This window comes from Streptopelia decaocto (assembly GCF_964273445.1).
Source record: "Streptopelia decaocto genome assembly, chromosome: 1".
Taxonomy (NCBI): Eukaryota; Metazoa; Chordata; class Aves; order Columbiformes; family Columbidae; genus Streptopelia; species Streptopelia decaocto.
Genome location: NC_138663.1, coordinates 41,097,662 through 41,115,676, shown reverse-complemented (window position 1 = coordinate 41,115,676; position 18,015 = coordinate 41,097,662). Strand labels below are relative to the sequence as shown.

General features: G+C 44.3%; 1 protein-coding gene across 1 annotated transcript; it reads left to right on the top strand.

The window, feature by feature from the left end:
* Positions 1–137: 137 nt before the first annotated feature.
* DESI1 (desumoylating isopeptidase 1) lies at positions 138–16,245 on the top strand. Its single transcript, XM_082044911.1, has 6 exons — positions 138–476; positions 8,730–8,751; positions 9,678–9,747; positions 10,395–10,504; positions 11,299–11,421; positions 13,104–16,245. The coding sequence occupies exons 1-6, from the start codon at positions 209–211 to the stop codon at positions 13,195–13,197; spliced, it is 687 nt and encodes a 228-aa protein (XP_081901037.1). The 5' UTR covers positions 138–208; the 3' UTR covers positions 13,198–16,245.
* The last annotated feature ends 1,770 nt before the right edge of the window (positions 16,246–18,015 follow it).

Sequence of the window (18,015 nt, the reverse complement as noted above, 5' to 3'; positions counted from 1 at the left end):
AGAAGGAGGGAGCTCTGTCCGCGCTGTGCGGGGCTCCGGCTCGCAAGACGGAAGAGGCGCCAAGCCGCAGCCAGTGACAGGGGGACTTCCCCATCCCTGCCCGCCCTCTCTAGCTCCGCCCCCGCGGCGCCCCCGCCCCAGGCCGGAACCGCCGTGCTGCATAACGGCGCAGTGACGGGGCAGCCCGGCCGGCCGGCGGCCGCCACGCATGCGCAGAGGCAGCGTCGCCCCTTGTGTTCCGTCTGTCACCTCACGGTCGGTGCCGCCGCGCCCGGGAGCTGCGGCGGGCCCGGCACTTAGAGCCGCCATTCCTCTCCGCTTCCCGGCGGCCGGCAGGTGTTTGCCAGGGCTCCGGGTGCCGCCCGGCGGCCGCGCCCGCACCCCCATGGAGGAGCCGCTGGCCCTGCACCCCGTGAAGCTCTATGTGTACGACCTGTCCAAGGGCATGGCCCGGCGCCTCAGCCCCCTCATGCTGGGTAAGAGCACGGCGGGGGCACCGGCACCCCGGACACCCCTCCCCTCTCGTCGCCTCCCCGGGGCTCCTGTTCCCACACCGGCCGCCGCGGCCCTGCCTCGCCGGGCAACGGGACCCGGGGGTGGCTTCCCCCGCACCCCCGCCCGGTATCGCTGTCCCGAGGGAGTGTCCGCCGGGGAAGAGCTCCCTAGGGATGCGGGCACTAGGGCCGAGCGCCGCTTGGGAGTGTGCGGGCCCGGGGCGTGCGAACCAAGGGGGTTTTAGCTGCGGCTCCAGGACCAGCTTTGTAAGGCGGCTCCAGGTGAACAGCGTTCAGCCTCTTTTCCCTCGCCCGTCCTTTGCCGCTTCACTGATTTTATTTACTAAAAGCTAATTAAAAATATTACTTAGCCCCTGGAAGGAGGGAAAACTCGGTTCCCAGCTGCTGTGATGCCTTGGTAGGAAAGCTGAATTGGAAGGAGGGCTTCTGCTGCCCACAGGGTTATTGAGTCCACACGGCTCTGTGTTGCGGTGAGGCTGGACTGGGGCAGGCATTGCACAGCTTGAGATGTGCAACTGGCCGCCGTCTCCTTTCAGAGAGTTTGTAAAAGTTGGTTGTGCATCTTATCAAGAATGCATGTGTTTCCAACCGAGCCCTGGACTGGGGATGTCAAGGAAACTTAGTTTTGCTTGAACTCTTACAAGTGTGAAGTAGAAACACAGAGAGTAGTTTATACCTGTTACGTGTAGACTCTGGCCTGTGTCAGACCAACAGTCTGTGTGAGATGAGGCTTCCCAACAGGCTCAGTGTCTGAACAGATGGCTCCATGTAATCTTGTTTTACAGTTTGTTGGCATTCACTTTGCTCATCTGTCCTACAAGAAGATTCTGTACTATCCTTCAAGCTTAAAATGAAAGTCCAAGTAATTCTTAGCGTGAGGTTTCATACACATCAACAATAGGCTTGCCAAGCTGAGAAGAAAATATTACAGAGTTCATATGTGAAGTGCTCTGTTAGCCAGAGCAGTGACAGCTTTGGGAGATGTGCATTTTCCATCCTGGATAACCTCAAGACTTTTCGTGCAGTCAGAGTTGCTTCTGTTATAGCCCTCAAGGAAGTAATTTCTCATGTGTTAATTCATAATAGCCATGTCTTATCGTGTGCTGAGAGTTAATAATAAGATAGATTACATGCGTGCTTGATCTACCTGTGTTCAAGCTGAGCAGATTTTAACCAGTCTTATTTCAAATGGTTGGTTTAGACATAGACTTATACAGTGACAATCTGTTTCTAAATGTATCTCTGTGCTGATCTTCACACTGATCAAGCGATGATGGCTTTTTAGCTCTCTTATTACCCACAAAATCAATCTTGGGACCTTGTAGCTTTCTGAATTCCCACATTAAAACATTTGGTGCATGACTTCATTTTTGGTGCTTTTTATGATAACCAAACAACAACTTAAAACCTTGTGCTTGAGATACAGTTTGGTGCTGAGTTTCTAGGAGTCTGAATAATAGAAAGGAAACCTTAAAAATCTGAACACTTCTTTTGGTAGTGTGGGGAGAGTTGCTTGCTGGTACTGCCGAGGAACTGGCTGAGTTCATACATGTTTGTGGAACTGGGCCAACTAGGCCTTTGTGGTCACGGTGACAAGGCAGACTGCGGAGTATCTGCGATTACGTAGATCCAGCAACTGGAATGTCAGTAAAACAAATCATTGTTTATTGCTTTTTTTTCCTTCAAGTTTTCTGTGCATTTTCAGTCAGCTCTGTCGTATCTCACTATTTTAGAAACCTCCTTAAGAGCAAAGGGATGGAGAGAATACCTCTCTTTCCTCATGTACATGCCTTCTAAAATTTGTTTTGTTTTCTTGAAGAACAACAAAAACTGTTGTTATTTCTCTGTACATCAACTTTCAAATGGTCAATAGCTATTTTTCCATTTTTTTGGTCCGTAGTGGTCATAAACTGTACATCATCAGGGAAAGTCATAGGAATTGAAGAGGAAAGGATTTATTAAGTGATTTGGTGCTAAACATTTGTTGTCTGTACTTCTGGTATTCTTTCCATAGATGCCAAGTTTGACTGAAACAATACTTTTGCTCCTCATGATAATTCTGTAATATCACCTATACTGAAATACATGTATATTAGGAGAAAAAAGCCAAATATGATAATTGATTGTGCTAAAATCAACTCCTAGCATGCTTGGAAACAAACTCAGATCCGCCTGCCAGAAGGGGATGAATCCGTTCTTATGGGGTTGACCACTGCAAGATGATCATTCCATGGTGTCTTCTGGTGCTAATAGGATCCAGAGGTATTATGGATTATCTCAATGCAGCATTCAGGGATCAGCTGGCACTACTAAATGTTATCCTAACTTTTTCAGTGTAATTTCTTTCCGTTGTGGTTGAGTGATGAACCTGAAAGGTGGAGCTGTACAGCGCTGTTCATGGCAGGCCTGGAGTGACTTAGTCATGGTCCTTGGACACATCTTTGCTTTTCTTGACAATTTGTTTTCTTTTTTACCCAGGCTATTTTGTTTTTTCTACTTTTCTGGGAGTTTCCTGTAATTTTTCAGTATATATTTCTAAACATGACCAAATATTGTAGTTCAACTGCATTTGATATCGGAAGTGGCATGTTTAATTTTTGTGTGCCGTTTCTTTACATGTCTCTTCTCCACAGGTATTTTTCTCCCTCTCTCCTGCATTCTCAGTCTGAGACTACATTCCTCTGTCCAAATGCATGATCTAATAACAAATGTTAACCCAAATGCAATGAGATTTTCTGTTTTCAGGGCAGAAAGCAGAGTTCACCTGATTCTATGGGAGACAGAGAGGAAGACAGAATCATTCAGCTTGCAGCGCTAATTTTGAAGTAGATGTCCAAAGGCAGATAAATCTTTAGGGAAGATTAAAATCCTGTTGCATCATGGGCTTAAGGAAAAATGTCTTGCAGCTCTCAAAGTTCTCTTGTCCTGTGACAGAGATTGTTGCACATGTGACTCACAGAATGGGCAGGAGCTTAGTTTACCGCAGCAGCTTTGGTCCATGCATATAAATTATATAAATTATATGCATATAAATTAATGGTGAGCTGACTGGGAGTACGTGTTGGTTGAAATTTTTAAGTGGTACATTCAGCTGTAATGACTTAACAGCCCAGAAGGAGCTGGAGCAAAAGGTAACTGCTAAAAGTAGGTACCTTCTCCTCCACCTGTTCTGAAGATTTTTTTAATTGCTTCGGTGTGAGATTCCACCAACTTTGCTCCAGAGCATTTGCTTGGGACTTCATGAAAATCAAATGTGTTACCATCCCCCAACCTAGCCTACTTCTTAGTGTCTCTAGGCACCTCAAGGAGTAGGGAACTGAAGCAGACTCCTGCCTTCCCATTAGATTTTTGCTTCAGTTGAGCACCCTTGGTAGCACAAGGAGAAGGTGTTTGACTAATTAAGATAATTTTCAATTCAAAAAGGGCAGGAACCTTAATGGATTGGCCTAAGGAAATTGCAGTGATACGCAAAGCAATGCACTGCTAGAAATAACCATGCTAGTTGACCAAATTGTATCACTTCCAGTTCCACAGGAGACAAGTTTGCTACTTTTCTGGGATCTTTTAGGGTCTTCTGGGGCTTGCATATCCATTGCGGAGCATAGATATGTTGTTAAAATACTAAGCTTCCTGTGATTTCTTTACTTTACAGCTTGGGAACAGGTATTGTTCTTGTGCTGAGGGCTGAATGTCCTGAGCTCTGAATGGGATAAATCAAGTGCCCATCACCTTCTATAATTCTTTCCTGTCTCAGAATGCTTCTGCCCTTCAGTCTCATCATTTATATTAATTTACAAATGCCACTTTCATTTGATACTTAAAGAGCACACGATTGTGCTACATAGTGTGGTCCTCAAGATTAAAAAGTTAACCACGCCAGTAAAATAGATTGGTGAGCATGTAATCTCCCTTCTGCTTGGCCTTCCAGATAAATCCAAGCATGGAAGTAATCCTGTTTGATCGTGTTCTAAAATTATACGGGCTTGCTTGCTTCTTTCAAAATACCCTTATATCCCAACAGTGACAGTCTCCTGAATCAGCTGTGCGACAAACAAATCTATCTACTTCATGCTAAGACAAAGCTGAGAGTCCTGGAATTGTTTAATGAATTTTAATGTTGTATATTTCTCATAACTTTCTGGCTCATTTGAACACTATGAAAGTATTTGAGCTATGAATGTTAGAAAGAAAAATAACAGCAAATAAAAAACTTGGTTACTTGCCAGATGATACTTTGCGATTTGAATCTTTGAGATGCTCAAGCACACAGAGCTATGCAGAATTGGCATCCCCTCCTGAGTTCCACTGAGTATTTTCAGGAAAGATCCATATAAGCACCTTGGCAAGGCGGGGAGGGGGGAAGACTTAAAGAATCGGGTATGTGATCAGATTTCCAAATACTGACAAGCTATCACCCTAAACTCTCACAGATATAACACAGGAATGTTCACGTCTGTGACAGACGCAAGGTAGCTTGACTTGCATTAGCTCATGGTGGAAGCAGATCAAATTAAGCTGAATTGCTTCCCATTTACTTCAGGTTGAGCCTGCACACAGGCAGTTACTGTGTGACAGCTATCACCCAACAACTGGACCATGTGCACTAATTGTTGTATGATTGTGTACATCTAAATTTGCAACTCCTTTTCCTGCTCAACAGCCACTGAAATATTCAAATTCTCTAGGCATCTTGCAGTTCCCCTGTTTTACCTGGATGAACCCAAAAGAGTATCATCCCAAAAGAGTTTTACCAGGATGATGCCCAGAAGAGTAGCACTCCATCAGGGTGTTCCTGTTCCACATTAAATGCATTTGCATAATTTAGGTCAGCTTTGCTGTAGGTATGGAGCGGAGGGTAACATCTGCAATTTAAAGGTTTTTGCATATCAAACAGAAATTACTGGGGAATCAGACTTTTACATATAGTTCTAGACAGCCTCATGCTATGAGCAAATGTGTTGGTTTTGGTGGCAGCACCAGCATATAGTTCCACTCACACTGCAGCGTGCCATGGGAGTTTGGACTGTTGCGGCAAGGAGTGGGAGAACATGGAATGCGATATCGGCCAATATCCCAGATGGTGTTTGCAATCCCTTCTTCTAAACCCCTGAATTGACTATGGAATATAAGCTCTGTTGCACTGAAGCATTATTAGGGGAGGCTCCCTGGCAAGCTTGACCTTCTCATTTTTTAAGCTGAACAGTGCTTCCAGAAGCAGCGTTATTGGAAAGTGTCACCTTCAGAGGCTATGAGCAACATATTTCTTATATAGTGGACAATGTCCATCAGAAGGCAAGACGTTAACTCCTTAGTGCAGGCTGCCCTGATGGCTTTGTGTGAGCTTGTCAGGAGCGGCAGTGGTTGTTCTGTGCAATGTCTGAGTTTGAGAGAAAGGCAAGAACGGTCATATAGGTGGATCACCAACAGAGGCAAAACTTAAGGAGGAAGATGATGGTGTCCGTGAAGGTCTGTACAAAACCTCTTACATGATGCGAGACGAACAACATTGAGATTTGTGCTGAGCAGCAGGAAAGGGAGCTGCCCAAGTTCATCAGAAGCTGGTGGCCATCGATTTAGTCCTCTGTCAGTCAGTTTGGAGTTGAGATGACAACAGCCAGCTGTGCAGCATGGGAAACTGCAGCAGCATACCAAATGTGCCCGATCTTGGATGTCTCTGGGTGATACGTATGTGACCAATAATGGTGGGTTTCTTAGGCATGGGATTCCCTAGCGGTGGTGTCATTGGGGAGGCTTGTACTGCCTCTGAACAAGCACAGGCCACCAGTGGCAGAAAGGGATTTTATGTTGTCTGTAGCAGGCTGGAGAGCTACCATGGATGCCTTAGTGTCATCAGCACTGCAGATCTGGCATGTGTTTTCCACAATGCCAGCCTGGTTAATGTCTTACAGGAGCCAAGCAAAAACAGGAGGTCAGTAGCTCCATTAAGATCATCAAAACAGCACTTGGAACAAACTGACCTTGCTGAGCAGCCTCACACAGACCGATTGTGTGAAGATGGGCCGCTTCGCTTGCCAAGAGCTGTTCTGTTACTGCCCTGGCAGTTGCTGCCTGTTGTTGGCTATGGATTTTGTGTGTAGCAGCCAGAGAGGAGCCCCCCAGGGTTGGACTGCAGTCTAATGCAAAGGCCCTTTCCTGAATTTTGTTTGGGTTTTGTTCATACAATCAGAGAATTGCATTGATGAAAAGGGACCTCTGGAAGTCCTGCTCAAGGTAGATCTGACAAGAGCAGATTTTTCAGGGCCCCAGGCAGCTGAGTTCTGAGTATCTCCAAGGATGGAAATCCCACATGTTTTCTGGATCCTGGCCCCAGTGTTTGACCACCTTAATGGTAATTTTTTTTTCTTCTTCTTCTTACTAAGTTGGGTATTTCCCATTTTCTAGCTTATACCTGTTGCCTTTCACTGTACTCCTGAGCAGAAGGCTCTCTTTTCTCCATATCTGTTAGGTAGTTGTAGACAGCAGTAAGGTCTCTTGGCCTTCTCTTCTTGAGGCTGAACAGACCAGTTCTCTTGTCTGCTCTTCAATACAGCAAGTGCTCCTTCCCAGTATGTCAGTGTCTTTTGTACTGGGGGGGATCCAAAAGTGGCCACGGCACTCCAGATGTGGTCTCACAAGTGTCAGATAGGGAGAAAGAGTCACCTACCCCGAGGTGCTGACTGCAGTCTTGCTAGAGCAGCCCAATGTGTGGTAGCCTTTGCTGCAATGATCTTTACAAGTAGGTGTAGTTGCACAAGCAGGTTCCTGGGAGCACCTGTGACATTGTCAACATCTGCTATAACTCACCTGTACACAGAATATAGGTGCCAAGTGGCAACTTTGTGGAAAGCATTTCATAGTTGTTTGCTGGAAATGTGTGTGAAAGTAAGTATTAAGACGTTCTTTTTCTGTTTAACATGCAAGAGGGCAGATATGATTCTAGTATGTGCCACCTTTGAAACGGTTTGTTTCTCTGCCCTTGAGGATAAAGTTCAAGTTTATAGTGGAAAACAGTGATTGATTGTGAACAAAGGTGTAATAATTTATTAACAGATAATGCAGAACACTGACAACGCAAAGCCAGACAGTAGAGCCTGTCATAGGCCAGCTGCTAAAGTGAGGGCAGTGATACCCTGCCTCGAATGGTGCTGGTGTCACTGTTTTTTTGGTATCTCCAGGGCACAGCTCTGATGGGGAAGGTGTGGAATAAGAGCTGGAGAATCGAGGAGCACAACAGCATGGCACAAGCTAAAGGGGCAGCAAATGCTCCTGAGATGTTACAACACACTGCTCTGCTTCTGTCATCGTTGCTACTATCTTTTGGCCTTTGTTCTACTCCATGCCTACATTTCTGTGCGGCGGGTTGACAGTGAATATGCTTGCTGCCTGGCTGTGATCCATGGTAGTGACAGATCAGTCCACCTACTTCCAGACTGTGTGTACTCTCTTTGACTGATGTCTGTATTGTCACAACAGCCTTTTCCCTGCCTCCTCTCTTACACGACCCTCATCTGAAGCAGGTATCGTGAACACAGAGAGGTTTAGGTTTCCCACTTCTAGGGAACTGGAAAAGCACTTCAGAAGAGACTTTTTCCTCTAAGATGCAAATATATTATTAGTTTAGCTGTGCCTGAAGCAATTCTTTGCTGTGTTCTACAAAACACCGTTTTATAACTTGTATGAATTTCAATCCTGCAATTCTTGTCCCCAACTCCCACTTAAATTGTTCACTTTTAAGGGCAGGGGAGGGAGGGAAAGGAGGAAACCATGGAATAGATTATTACCACAAATTGTATGTTGCTGTCAGATCTCTCATCAGTTACTGAAATAGAAAAGTGAATACTCTGTGCTGGCTAACTGCCTGCAATTATGTAATCGGTGTAAAATTCAACTCTTCTGGTCCTGACTGAAGGTTTTGATTTTAGGAAAACATTTATTTTCTTGGTCTGTAGAGAAAAGCCCAGGGAAGGTAAGCAGTGACAGGATAGGATGGCATTGCTGCCCCTGCATGAAGGAGGAAAAAAGTGCAGCAGTAGTGTGGATGGAGTAGTTCCTATGAAAGAAAGACATTCTGTTTCATTAGAAGCAACTCTGGGATGAAATCTGTGGTGTTACTGTCATGGTGAAATAATAAGCATGGTTCCTAAGTGACTGACAGAAAGTAGGCGGAAATCTGGAAAATACATTGCTAATAACTATTATTTTCTCTTCATACAGGGAAACAGCTGGATGGCATCTGGTAAGTAACTAGATTTAAATTGCGTAAGATGTGTTAAACACTGTGTAGTGTAGGAAGTATGAGATTATATATGCTTCAGATCTTAACGTTTAGATCCTCAGGAGAGACCAAGACATTTTTTGTTCATGAATGCAGATTGGTAGTGAGGTGATGTATAGTCAGATACTGGTTAAACTTCTCCATTTAAAGCTCCATGGGCCCAATGAAAAGTAGTGTTGGTAGCACTTGTTGCGTTTTAGCGCAGTTATACACTTTCTCAAGGGTAGGATGTTTTACTTGTCCTGAGCACTTTGACTTCTAATTGCAGGCATGACTAAACATGAGAGTAAAAGAGTGGGTGGGAAGCAGGTGTTACAGAATTAGGCCTTCTGGCATGTAAGAGCAGTGCCTACATTTGGTTACAAAACACTCCCCAATTTGATATATCATATCAAGAATGTTGGGATTTGTTTGTTTGTTTTAAAGGAAAAAAAAAAAAGCCCAAGCCCTTGTCCATCTACTTCCCTCTTTATTGATCCATCTCCAGAGACTGACCTTCTTCTCAGTCAGTGTCTATCAGATGTGCATTTCTGTGGATGTGATAGCAGGACTAGCTCTGTCTCTCTATCTCTGTGACTTCTCTCGACCCTTTAGTGGAAAGAGGCTGCTGGAGATCTCATGCTGGGGTGGAAGTCCCTTTTTTCCTATATTCCTTCATGCTTGGGCACCTAGCTGAGCTTATGCTTTCTCAGCCACCTACAGTAGGCTTGATAATCATTGCTTCCATACCTATTCATGTCCCAGCAGACCCTGTTCCTACTCACAGAAACCCATTGACCTTTTCTTTCAGTTACTCACTTCATGATGTCCGTGAGCACATAAATTTACCAGTGATTTATGTGCTACATTAAGGGTTTCCTTTTCCTGTTTTCTGTTCTCTGTGGCAGGCACACCTCCATAATAGTCCATAAGGATGAGTTCTTCTATGGCAGTGGAGGAATCTCCAGCTGTGCACCTGTAAGTTAAACTTATTTTTCTGATAAGATAATTTAGTGATAAGGTAACCTGATCAGGACTGCTTGTGTCCCTGCCTGTTAGAAAAGCAGCAAGAGGCTTCTGAATTCAGCCAGATGTGGCTGGTTGCCATGGTTACCCAGGGCAATTGAGGAAAAGGGAGCATAGACAGTGGGTTAAGCCCAACTAAATACAGGTTGTAGGTTGCTTCTGCTGGTAGAGTGTTATCTGTTCGAGATATCTTATCCAGCTGCATTGTCAGGGTGACACCTTGTATAATTCTGTATCAATAGGTTTTACATGCAGACTTGGCAACTTTAAGATTAAAAAAAAATTCATGATGCCTTGTCAGATCTTTCTGTTCTTGGAGAGGCAAAACTGATAGGCCATTCTTAAAGCAGAATTTTGCCATAGCTTTGAGCTTTCAGCACCAACAGCCAAGTATACAAGCTGAAATTTAAGTTGCATGTTACTCCTCATTCTCTGAGTACAGAACAGAGGATGCCAGTGGGACTTTTTGCTTGACAAACATACCAAAAGTTCCTCCTCTTGTACCTGGACAAGCCATGAGAGCTGTATTCCAAGCTGAGTCCTCCGAAAGAATTCAGTCTGTCCATTTAACATTGTCTTCTGGCTGTTAATTTTTACAGGGAGGGACACTTCTTGGCCCCCCAGACTCGGTTGTAGACCTGGGGAACACTGAAGTCACAGAAGAAATTTTTCTGGAATATCTTTCCTCTTTGGGGGAATCTATGTTCCGGTAAGTAGCAGCTTGTCCTATGAAATCTGTGTAACAGAAAAAGCCTTTAGGGGAAGGGGTGCAGAATGAAGGAAGGCATTATGAAACCAGTCCTGCCCACAGAGCTTTGTCTGCTTAGTGTATTATTTGGTTACTCTCCAAATATGCAACTGGAAGTGATGCACAAGGAGGTACCAGCTAGACAGCCCTCTGGTGTGCCAGCCTTGAGCCAGGCTGGGGAAGCATTCTGCCAGGAAATCTTTCACGCGGTGTTTCACAAAATGGAATAATGCCTGAAATGCCTTTGAGAGAATCACCAGGGAAAATGAAGGCACTTTGTGAAGTATCTCAGTAAATAGTGCTTTGCCCATGAGTCATAGGTGAAGTGTTGTAATAAAGCTGCCAACTTTCACATGAGTAAAAGCAAGGTCTTGACTGCTGAAGTATCTAGTCTACTTCTCACAAGAACAGGAAACAGTAGTATTTCATGTTCTGCCTATATTTCAATGTCAGTAATTCCTCTGATTTCTCATTATTCCTTCTGCAGTTTTAACTGAAGAAACCTGACCTCACTTATCCTCCAAAATATCATTGTATAAAGTCAGTGATGCAGAGAGGTGTCATTTTCCACCTTGATTCAGTTGAATTTGAAGGTTAATTATGTCTGTATTTCACCTATTTGCCTTAGAATTCTTTGTGGGAAAAAAAAGTGCTAATGTAAGGAAGTGTTCCTCATTAGGGGTCTAAGTTTTTCTGCTTGCTAGATTTATTGCTGAATCGGTCTTTTTTGTTTCATTTCCTTTCCTGTGGCACAGAGGAGAGTCTTACAACCTCTTTGAACATAACTGCAACACCTTCAGTAATGAAGTGGCACAGTTCCTGACAGGGAGAAAAATCCCTTCCTACATCACTGACCTTCCATCTGAAGTTCTTGCCACGTGAGTGTCCATGCTGCTCTTCTCTGTAGTATATTGCTTCATGCTAATGCTTAAATATTTGACAGAGCCAGTGGTACCAGTTTCTGCTGACTCTCTCTGAGAACCAGCATAAGATTAAGGAGAAGATGCTACTTGCTTTACTTCAACACTTACAACACCATACGACAAGTGCTGACTGGCATTATTAAGAGAGCAGGAGAAAGTTGTTCTTCTGCCTTTAACTTAAATTAGTTATTTTGTGATGGTCTCTCATGTGTAACCAGACAGGTGTAAAAATCACAGAATGTCAGGGATTGGAAGGGACCTCGAAAAATCATCTAGTCCAGTCCCCCTGACAGAGCAGGAACACCCAGATGAGGTTACACAGGAATGTGTACAGGCAGGTTTTGAATGTCTCCAGAGTAGGAGACTCCACAACCCTCCTGGGCAGCCTGTTCCAGTGTTCTGTCACCCTCACTGAGAAGAAGTTTCTTCTCAAATTTAAATGGAACCTCCTGTGTTCCAGTTTGTACCCACTGCCCCTTGTCTTATCATTGGTTGTCACCAAGAAGAGCCTGGCTCCATCCTCGTGACACTCAGCCTTCACATATTTATAAACATTAATGAGGTCGCCCCTCAGTCTCCTCTTCTCCAAGCTAAAGAGCCCCAGCTCCCTCAGCCTTTCCTCATAAGGGAAATGCTCCTACTCCATCATCTTTGTTGCCCTGTGCTGGACTCTCTCCAGCAGTTCCCTGTCCTTCCTGAACTGAGGGGCCCGGAACTGGACACAATATTCCAAATGTGGTCTCACCAGGGCAGAGTAGAGGGAAAAGTTTCAGAACATGGTGCAAGTCTTTTTGTCTTAGAAACCAGTATCTGTTAAAGCTCGCTTCTCTTACTCAAAGCACCATAACTGCAGTGGAGGTGTCAGCTTTGCTTGCGAAGAGGCAGAGAAGATGTAATTTTTGAATTAATGCTACAATTTTAAAGCTATGAAAGGGAGGAAATGAAGAATTCTTGCCTGGTAGGTCAGCTCAACTTTTTTTTTTTTTTTTTGTAATCAACTGAGCCAGTGGGGGTCCCAGTGGAATCTTTCAGGCTTCATCTTTTAGGTTTTATTTCTCCTAACAGTGGTATACTGTATTGCTTGGGAGACACTTGTCTCCTACCCTGCGTTTTTTGTCTTCTCAGATCTCTCAAAATCAGATGAAGTCTGTAACAGCGGGTCATATCAAAAGATAAACCAGGTGTTACGGACTGCAACAAAAATTTATTTTGTGTGTGTTGAACCATTGTCTTTTAAGGGGGTTAGAGGCTATTCTTCTAGAAGAATCTTTGACACTGATGTGGTACTTAATGGAGCACTGCAGTTGCATAACAGGGATTTCATTTGTACACTTAAGTAGAATGAATTACTAAAAGCTGGTTTCAGACACGGTATTACCACATTAGCAGTCTGGGCATGTTAGGACTCAGAACTAGCTTATAGGAAATCATGATTAAGATTCTTAGTGATTGAACAGTAAACTCTGTTTAACAAGTTAAATTCATTTGATTTAGCTTGTAGTGGAAGTCTGTTCTTCAAATTTGCTTCTACAATGTCAGTTTGCTGCACTCTAGGAAGTGAGTGCACTTCAGTAGTAAATGGTGAAAGCTGTTCATCAAATAAGCTATTTGACACGTTTATTTCTTTACCTTCTTAGACCTTTTGGACAAGCTTTAAGGCCTCTCCTGGACTCCATCCAGATCCAGCCACCCGGAGGAAATACCTTCACCAGACACAATGGACAGAGCTAACAGGAGTGATCCCATATGCCCAGCCTCACCAGGCCTCTTCCTTTTTAAACGTGAATCTACCAGATTTCTCTTTTATAATTTCCCATCAGAATTAACTCTACAGAAGTTACAGGAAAAGTTTTAAATTTTCCTAGGGTGAGGATTTATCAGGGTGCATGTAAGACAATGTTACCAAAAAGATTGCCATAATTTCTAATAGTATTCTACTAACTTATGAAGGCTGTCTTGCCCAAGTAGGCCAACACTTCCTAAGTAACTCCTGTGCTGGTAAGTGGGAATTCATTCCGTGAGCATTCAATGGCCCATTACACAATTTGGAGTAAATAAGGAACTGTCTTAGTCATCCCTTGCAGGCTTGCATCTCTTTCTCCTGTCACTACCTATGTTATGGGGGTATTTGCTGAAGTCTGTAGGAAGAAGACAAAGGAAGTATTGGTATCCTAGGAAGTGAAGGTGTCCCAGGAGTAGTCTTCTGCATATTTCATTGGCATTATTTTATTTGCTCAGAGGAAAAGCTGAACTGCTCTGATTAGAATATTTACAGTGGCACAGCCATGTGGGAAAGGTGATCAAGCTGAACCGTGTGTCAGTGTCACACTGGAAAGCTGAAACTTTCAATGGGAGTAGCTGTGTGTGGGAGGAAGGCTGGAACTGAAGGTTCCCAAGAGCCTCCTAACACTAGATCCAGGAGTTATGGGCAAGAACCGGCTGAAAAAAACAGAATCTCATGAGCAGAAGTGGTGGAAACAGATTTCAGGTGAAAGTAAAATGAAATTAAATGTTTCCTTTTCTTGCATGTAAGCTTATCAGCAGATAGACAGAACCTTGTTAACTATTTACCTTTGCATAAGAGCTGTTTGGGTTTTTTTGTTACCAAGCCAGAGTTTCAGAACAGTAAGGTAGGAATAGCATGGCAACTGCATGATAATATAAGGTGGAGTAATTCTGCCTTGAGTATCTAGTTGCAGACACAGCAGGAGTTCCAACTTTCTTTGATACCGCTGCCCTTTCCAGAGCAGTCAAGCACATCACAGAGGGGACTCTGCTTAAATGTAAGAGAAATAGGTGATGGGTCTCCCCAAATGTGAAGAAAATGAGGAAGAGTAAAATTAAGCTTTTCTGTGGGACAACTGAGTTTATTGCGTTACACGCAGAGGCAGTCCTGTCCTTAGATTGACATTTGATTGTATCAATACTGCATCTTCTAGTTTGAGTCTTACAGCTTTGCAATTATTTGCAGTGGAAAAAGATCAGGGGAATGAAAGAATAGACACATTGATTTCTTTTCATGCATGCATACACACTATTTTCATGAACAGTTTTGTAACAGTAACATTTAGGAGGGAACATAAGAGAAACCCCAAAATATTGCTGATGCTCCATAAGCAGGGATTGCATGTCCCAGATGCCACTGAAAAGCATCTATGCAAATGTACAGTCCTTTGTCTAGTGCTTTGTTGTGAAAAGTATTGCTGCCAAGTTCCATCTTGAATCTCAGACTTCCAGCACTGGAAATTTCCTGTATACCTAAGGAGTATAGAGGAGATGTCTTTGCTGGGATGTTTCTCTTGGAATAATACAGTTTGATAAGTTTCTCACACTGTTACTCAGTGTGAACTATAATAGTTCATATTTTTGAGGTGGTGGAAAACTGCACTCTGTCAAATACTCTGTTGCTCTGCACCTTGTGGAGTCACTACACAAACGGAAATAGGGTGCTGTTTGGCAGTTTTGTGTGTACCTGCTCTCAGTGCACAGCAGTGGCTCTCGCATCCCAGATAGTTTTTTTTTTTTTTTCTTGTCATTCTCTGCTCGTGCCATCAACTTCTCCTTACGCATTTCATTTGGTGGGCTGGACTTGGAGAATTCTGTAGCAGTTAGTACAGATGGGCTTATACAAAAGCTTTCAATCTTACCCCATCAAAATGTCCTATTTGCAGAAAGCATTCTATAATAAATCACTTATGAATGCCTTTGGGTGCTCCTGGAGGAAGAATTGGTCTTTTTGTGCTAAGCCATAGCTTAGTTTTCCTGTTTGTTACGTATATCCTCTCCAGTCTTTTCCCACACCTATTCTGTGAAGAGTAACCAGTCTCTCATCTTAATACACACACCACTGTGCCACAAAGTGCTGTAGCATGTTAGAGATCTCAGAGGTTCCTCAGTTGAACAGGTATCCTCAAGCTGATACAGTGCAACCCTACGTCTAGGTGTGCTAGTTTGGTACCTGCAAACAGCACAGCTGCAATTGCTTGTCTTTCAGCAAACTCTCACTTCAGGCACAGCTGTCTGTGGTGGAAGCGCTGGTGCCACAGTTTCTGCCCCATGCTCTGGCACAATGAGGATATTCCCTGTATGTCCACTGTTTTAGAGGTCCTGAGTCGGGTTTCTGCTTGGCTGCCTACTTCAGGACTTCTTACCTCTTCTCAGGAGGCAGGAAAGAAAAGGAAAGACATTCACCCCATGCATTTTGCAATATGCATTTTACCCTCTTGAGCAGCCTCTTTGCAGAGATAATGCTGCTACTTCAAGGTCACTGGGTAAAATTTAACGTGGCCATATACTGTTTGCAGCAGCCACGGGGCTACTAGAGGGTCTGCTGGGCTTGGGACCTACTCTGTGTTTCGCGGCAAAGGAACTGAGGGAGGGAATCCTGTTTGCTTGGTCTGACTGGGTAACGAGAGCCCTGTAGACCTCTTGGGAAACCCATTTTCTCCAAAGATGGTTATGTGTAAATTGCAGGACTGTGCCCCCAACATTCCACCCAGCCCTACCTACCCATAGGAATATAAACTAGAGAAGTGTATGTAAATGTATATAGGTGATGAACTTCAGCCAGCTGATTGACAAAGAGGTGGGGAAACTGAACTCCTGAAAGGGAGCAGAACCCTTTTGCCCACACTTACTCTTCTGTCTTCTATTGCTGGGGTTCCCCTGTGCCATTTTAAAAATGTTAATAATGTCTTTAGGGAAAAAGTGGTGTTTTGATTTATTTGTGGGTTGTTTTTTTTTTTTTTTCTATTACAATAAAAAGAAATACAGCAAGTTTTCATGTTTGAACATGTGTGTCCATGCAGCCGCCCAGCAGATGCAGCTGACCAGAAGTCATTTTCTTCACTATGATCCCAGCTGGAAAGTACAAGATGAGAAACTGAGCAGTTTGTGCCAGATTCTGCTCCTGGAAGTAGCAGTGGCTGCTGCCCTTTGCCAGAACTGGTCACAGGCAATATTCTGTAAGCACCGTGTTGTCTTATCAAGACCGCACTCCCAAAGGTTGACACAATTTGAATGAGGTGAATGAAGGCTGGACAAATAGGTGTTCTGTCAGCGTGGGTTTTGTGCAGCCCTTGATCATCTAAGTGCAAGGATGAAATGTCTAATGTCTGCTGTTGAAGAAGAGGCCCAACAGAGCTTAAACATAGGAAAAGGCTCTAAGCTTTTCCTGATTTGTCTTGATGCTGCTAGTTTCAAAAGGAAAAAAAGCAGCTTTAAGAAGTGGACTTCATGCCTGGATTCTTTTGGAGCTGCAGAGGGGGTATTGGTGAGGATTATGGAGCACGGCCCATCATGTCTCTGCCTTTGGGCTGTTAAGGAGCAGGGGAAATACCTGGCTCTGGGGAAGAAATCAATTCTGCTTGGTTCAGCTTTCTGCATGCTTATCAGTGGCATCAAAATGGCAAACCACGCAGTTCGCTGTTTATAACAGTCTGTATCAGTGTCATACAGAAGAGGGCTTGGAACAGAAGGAGGCTTTAACAAAGATTCATGGTTGTGGTTATTTTGGGCTGTGTTATTCAGACGTGGTGCTGGTTTGCTATCAAGTACCAGTACTAGCCACACATAAAATACCTGGGAATGCATATAAAAGGAAAGTTTTGACCTTAATGGCAGCTCTAAGCAGTGTAAGCCAGTGCTTACAGACACTTGGCTTCTAAACTTCAAACAAAATATTTGTCCTTGCTGCTAGTAACAGAGATTGAATTCATGATGATAGCTGCTACCTATCTGAGCAGCAACCAAGGGATCATGTTAGGAGTGGTTTCAGTGCAAAGTATTAAATAACTGAAAGAGCAGCAGCAGCAGCCCTGTTCTCAGAGCTGACCAAGATGAAGGAACAAGCGCAGCTGTATGCAGCTGGGCACTCCACCGACAGGCAGACTTCTACTTGGGGAAACCATGGTGGCACAAGTCCTCACTGGCTGCGACCAAAAGGCAGTGGGGGTGCTGGGAGAGCTGTTTTGACTTGAACCGAGTTTCCAAAGCAGCATGATAAATAAGCTGGAGAAGGCACAGCAGGTAGTTCACATTTTGGAAAGCTCTCCTGCTAGCATAAAGCCAGTGGCACTGTAGAAGTGCAAAAATGTGAACGCTGACCCAAATTTTAGCAGACTTCCCAATTCTGGGAAGTTCCCCAAGGTGGCACTGCTGCCTCACAGCACAGGGATGCACCTGAGCCCAGGGAGAGCAGCTCCTGCTTTTGGGATGTCCAGAGCAATGCCAATGGAAGAGGCAAGGAGGAAGGTCTCTCCCGGACAAGAAAGCTGCAGGTGGGATCTGCCAGGTGACAAGACCATGGGCAGATGGGGCTACAGCAAGAACCAAGTGCTGCTGCAATGCTAGGGCTGCAATAGGAGCAAGCTGGCAGGTTCTGACAACATGCCACTTCCACCTAGACGTGGGAAGTCTCATCCATGCTGTGGCTTATGAAAAATAAAAGGCTTGCATTCCTGAACCCTCGGAGTTCACCACATATCTGACCCCATGGCTGCCTTCTGAGAGTCCTGGGTGTTAGCTGTGGCTCTGCTGCATGAGGGAGCA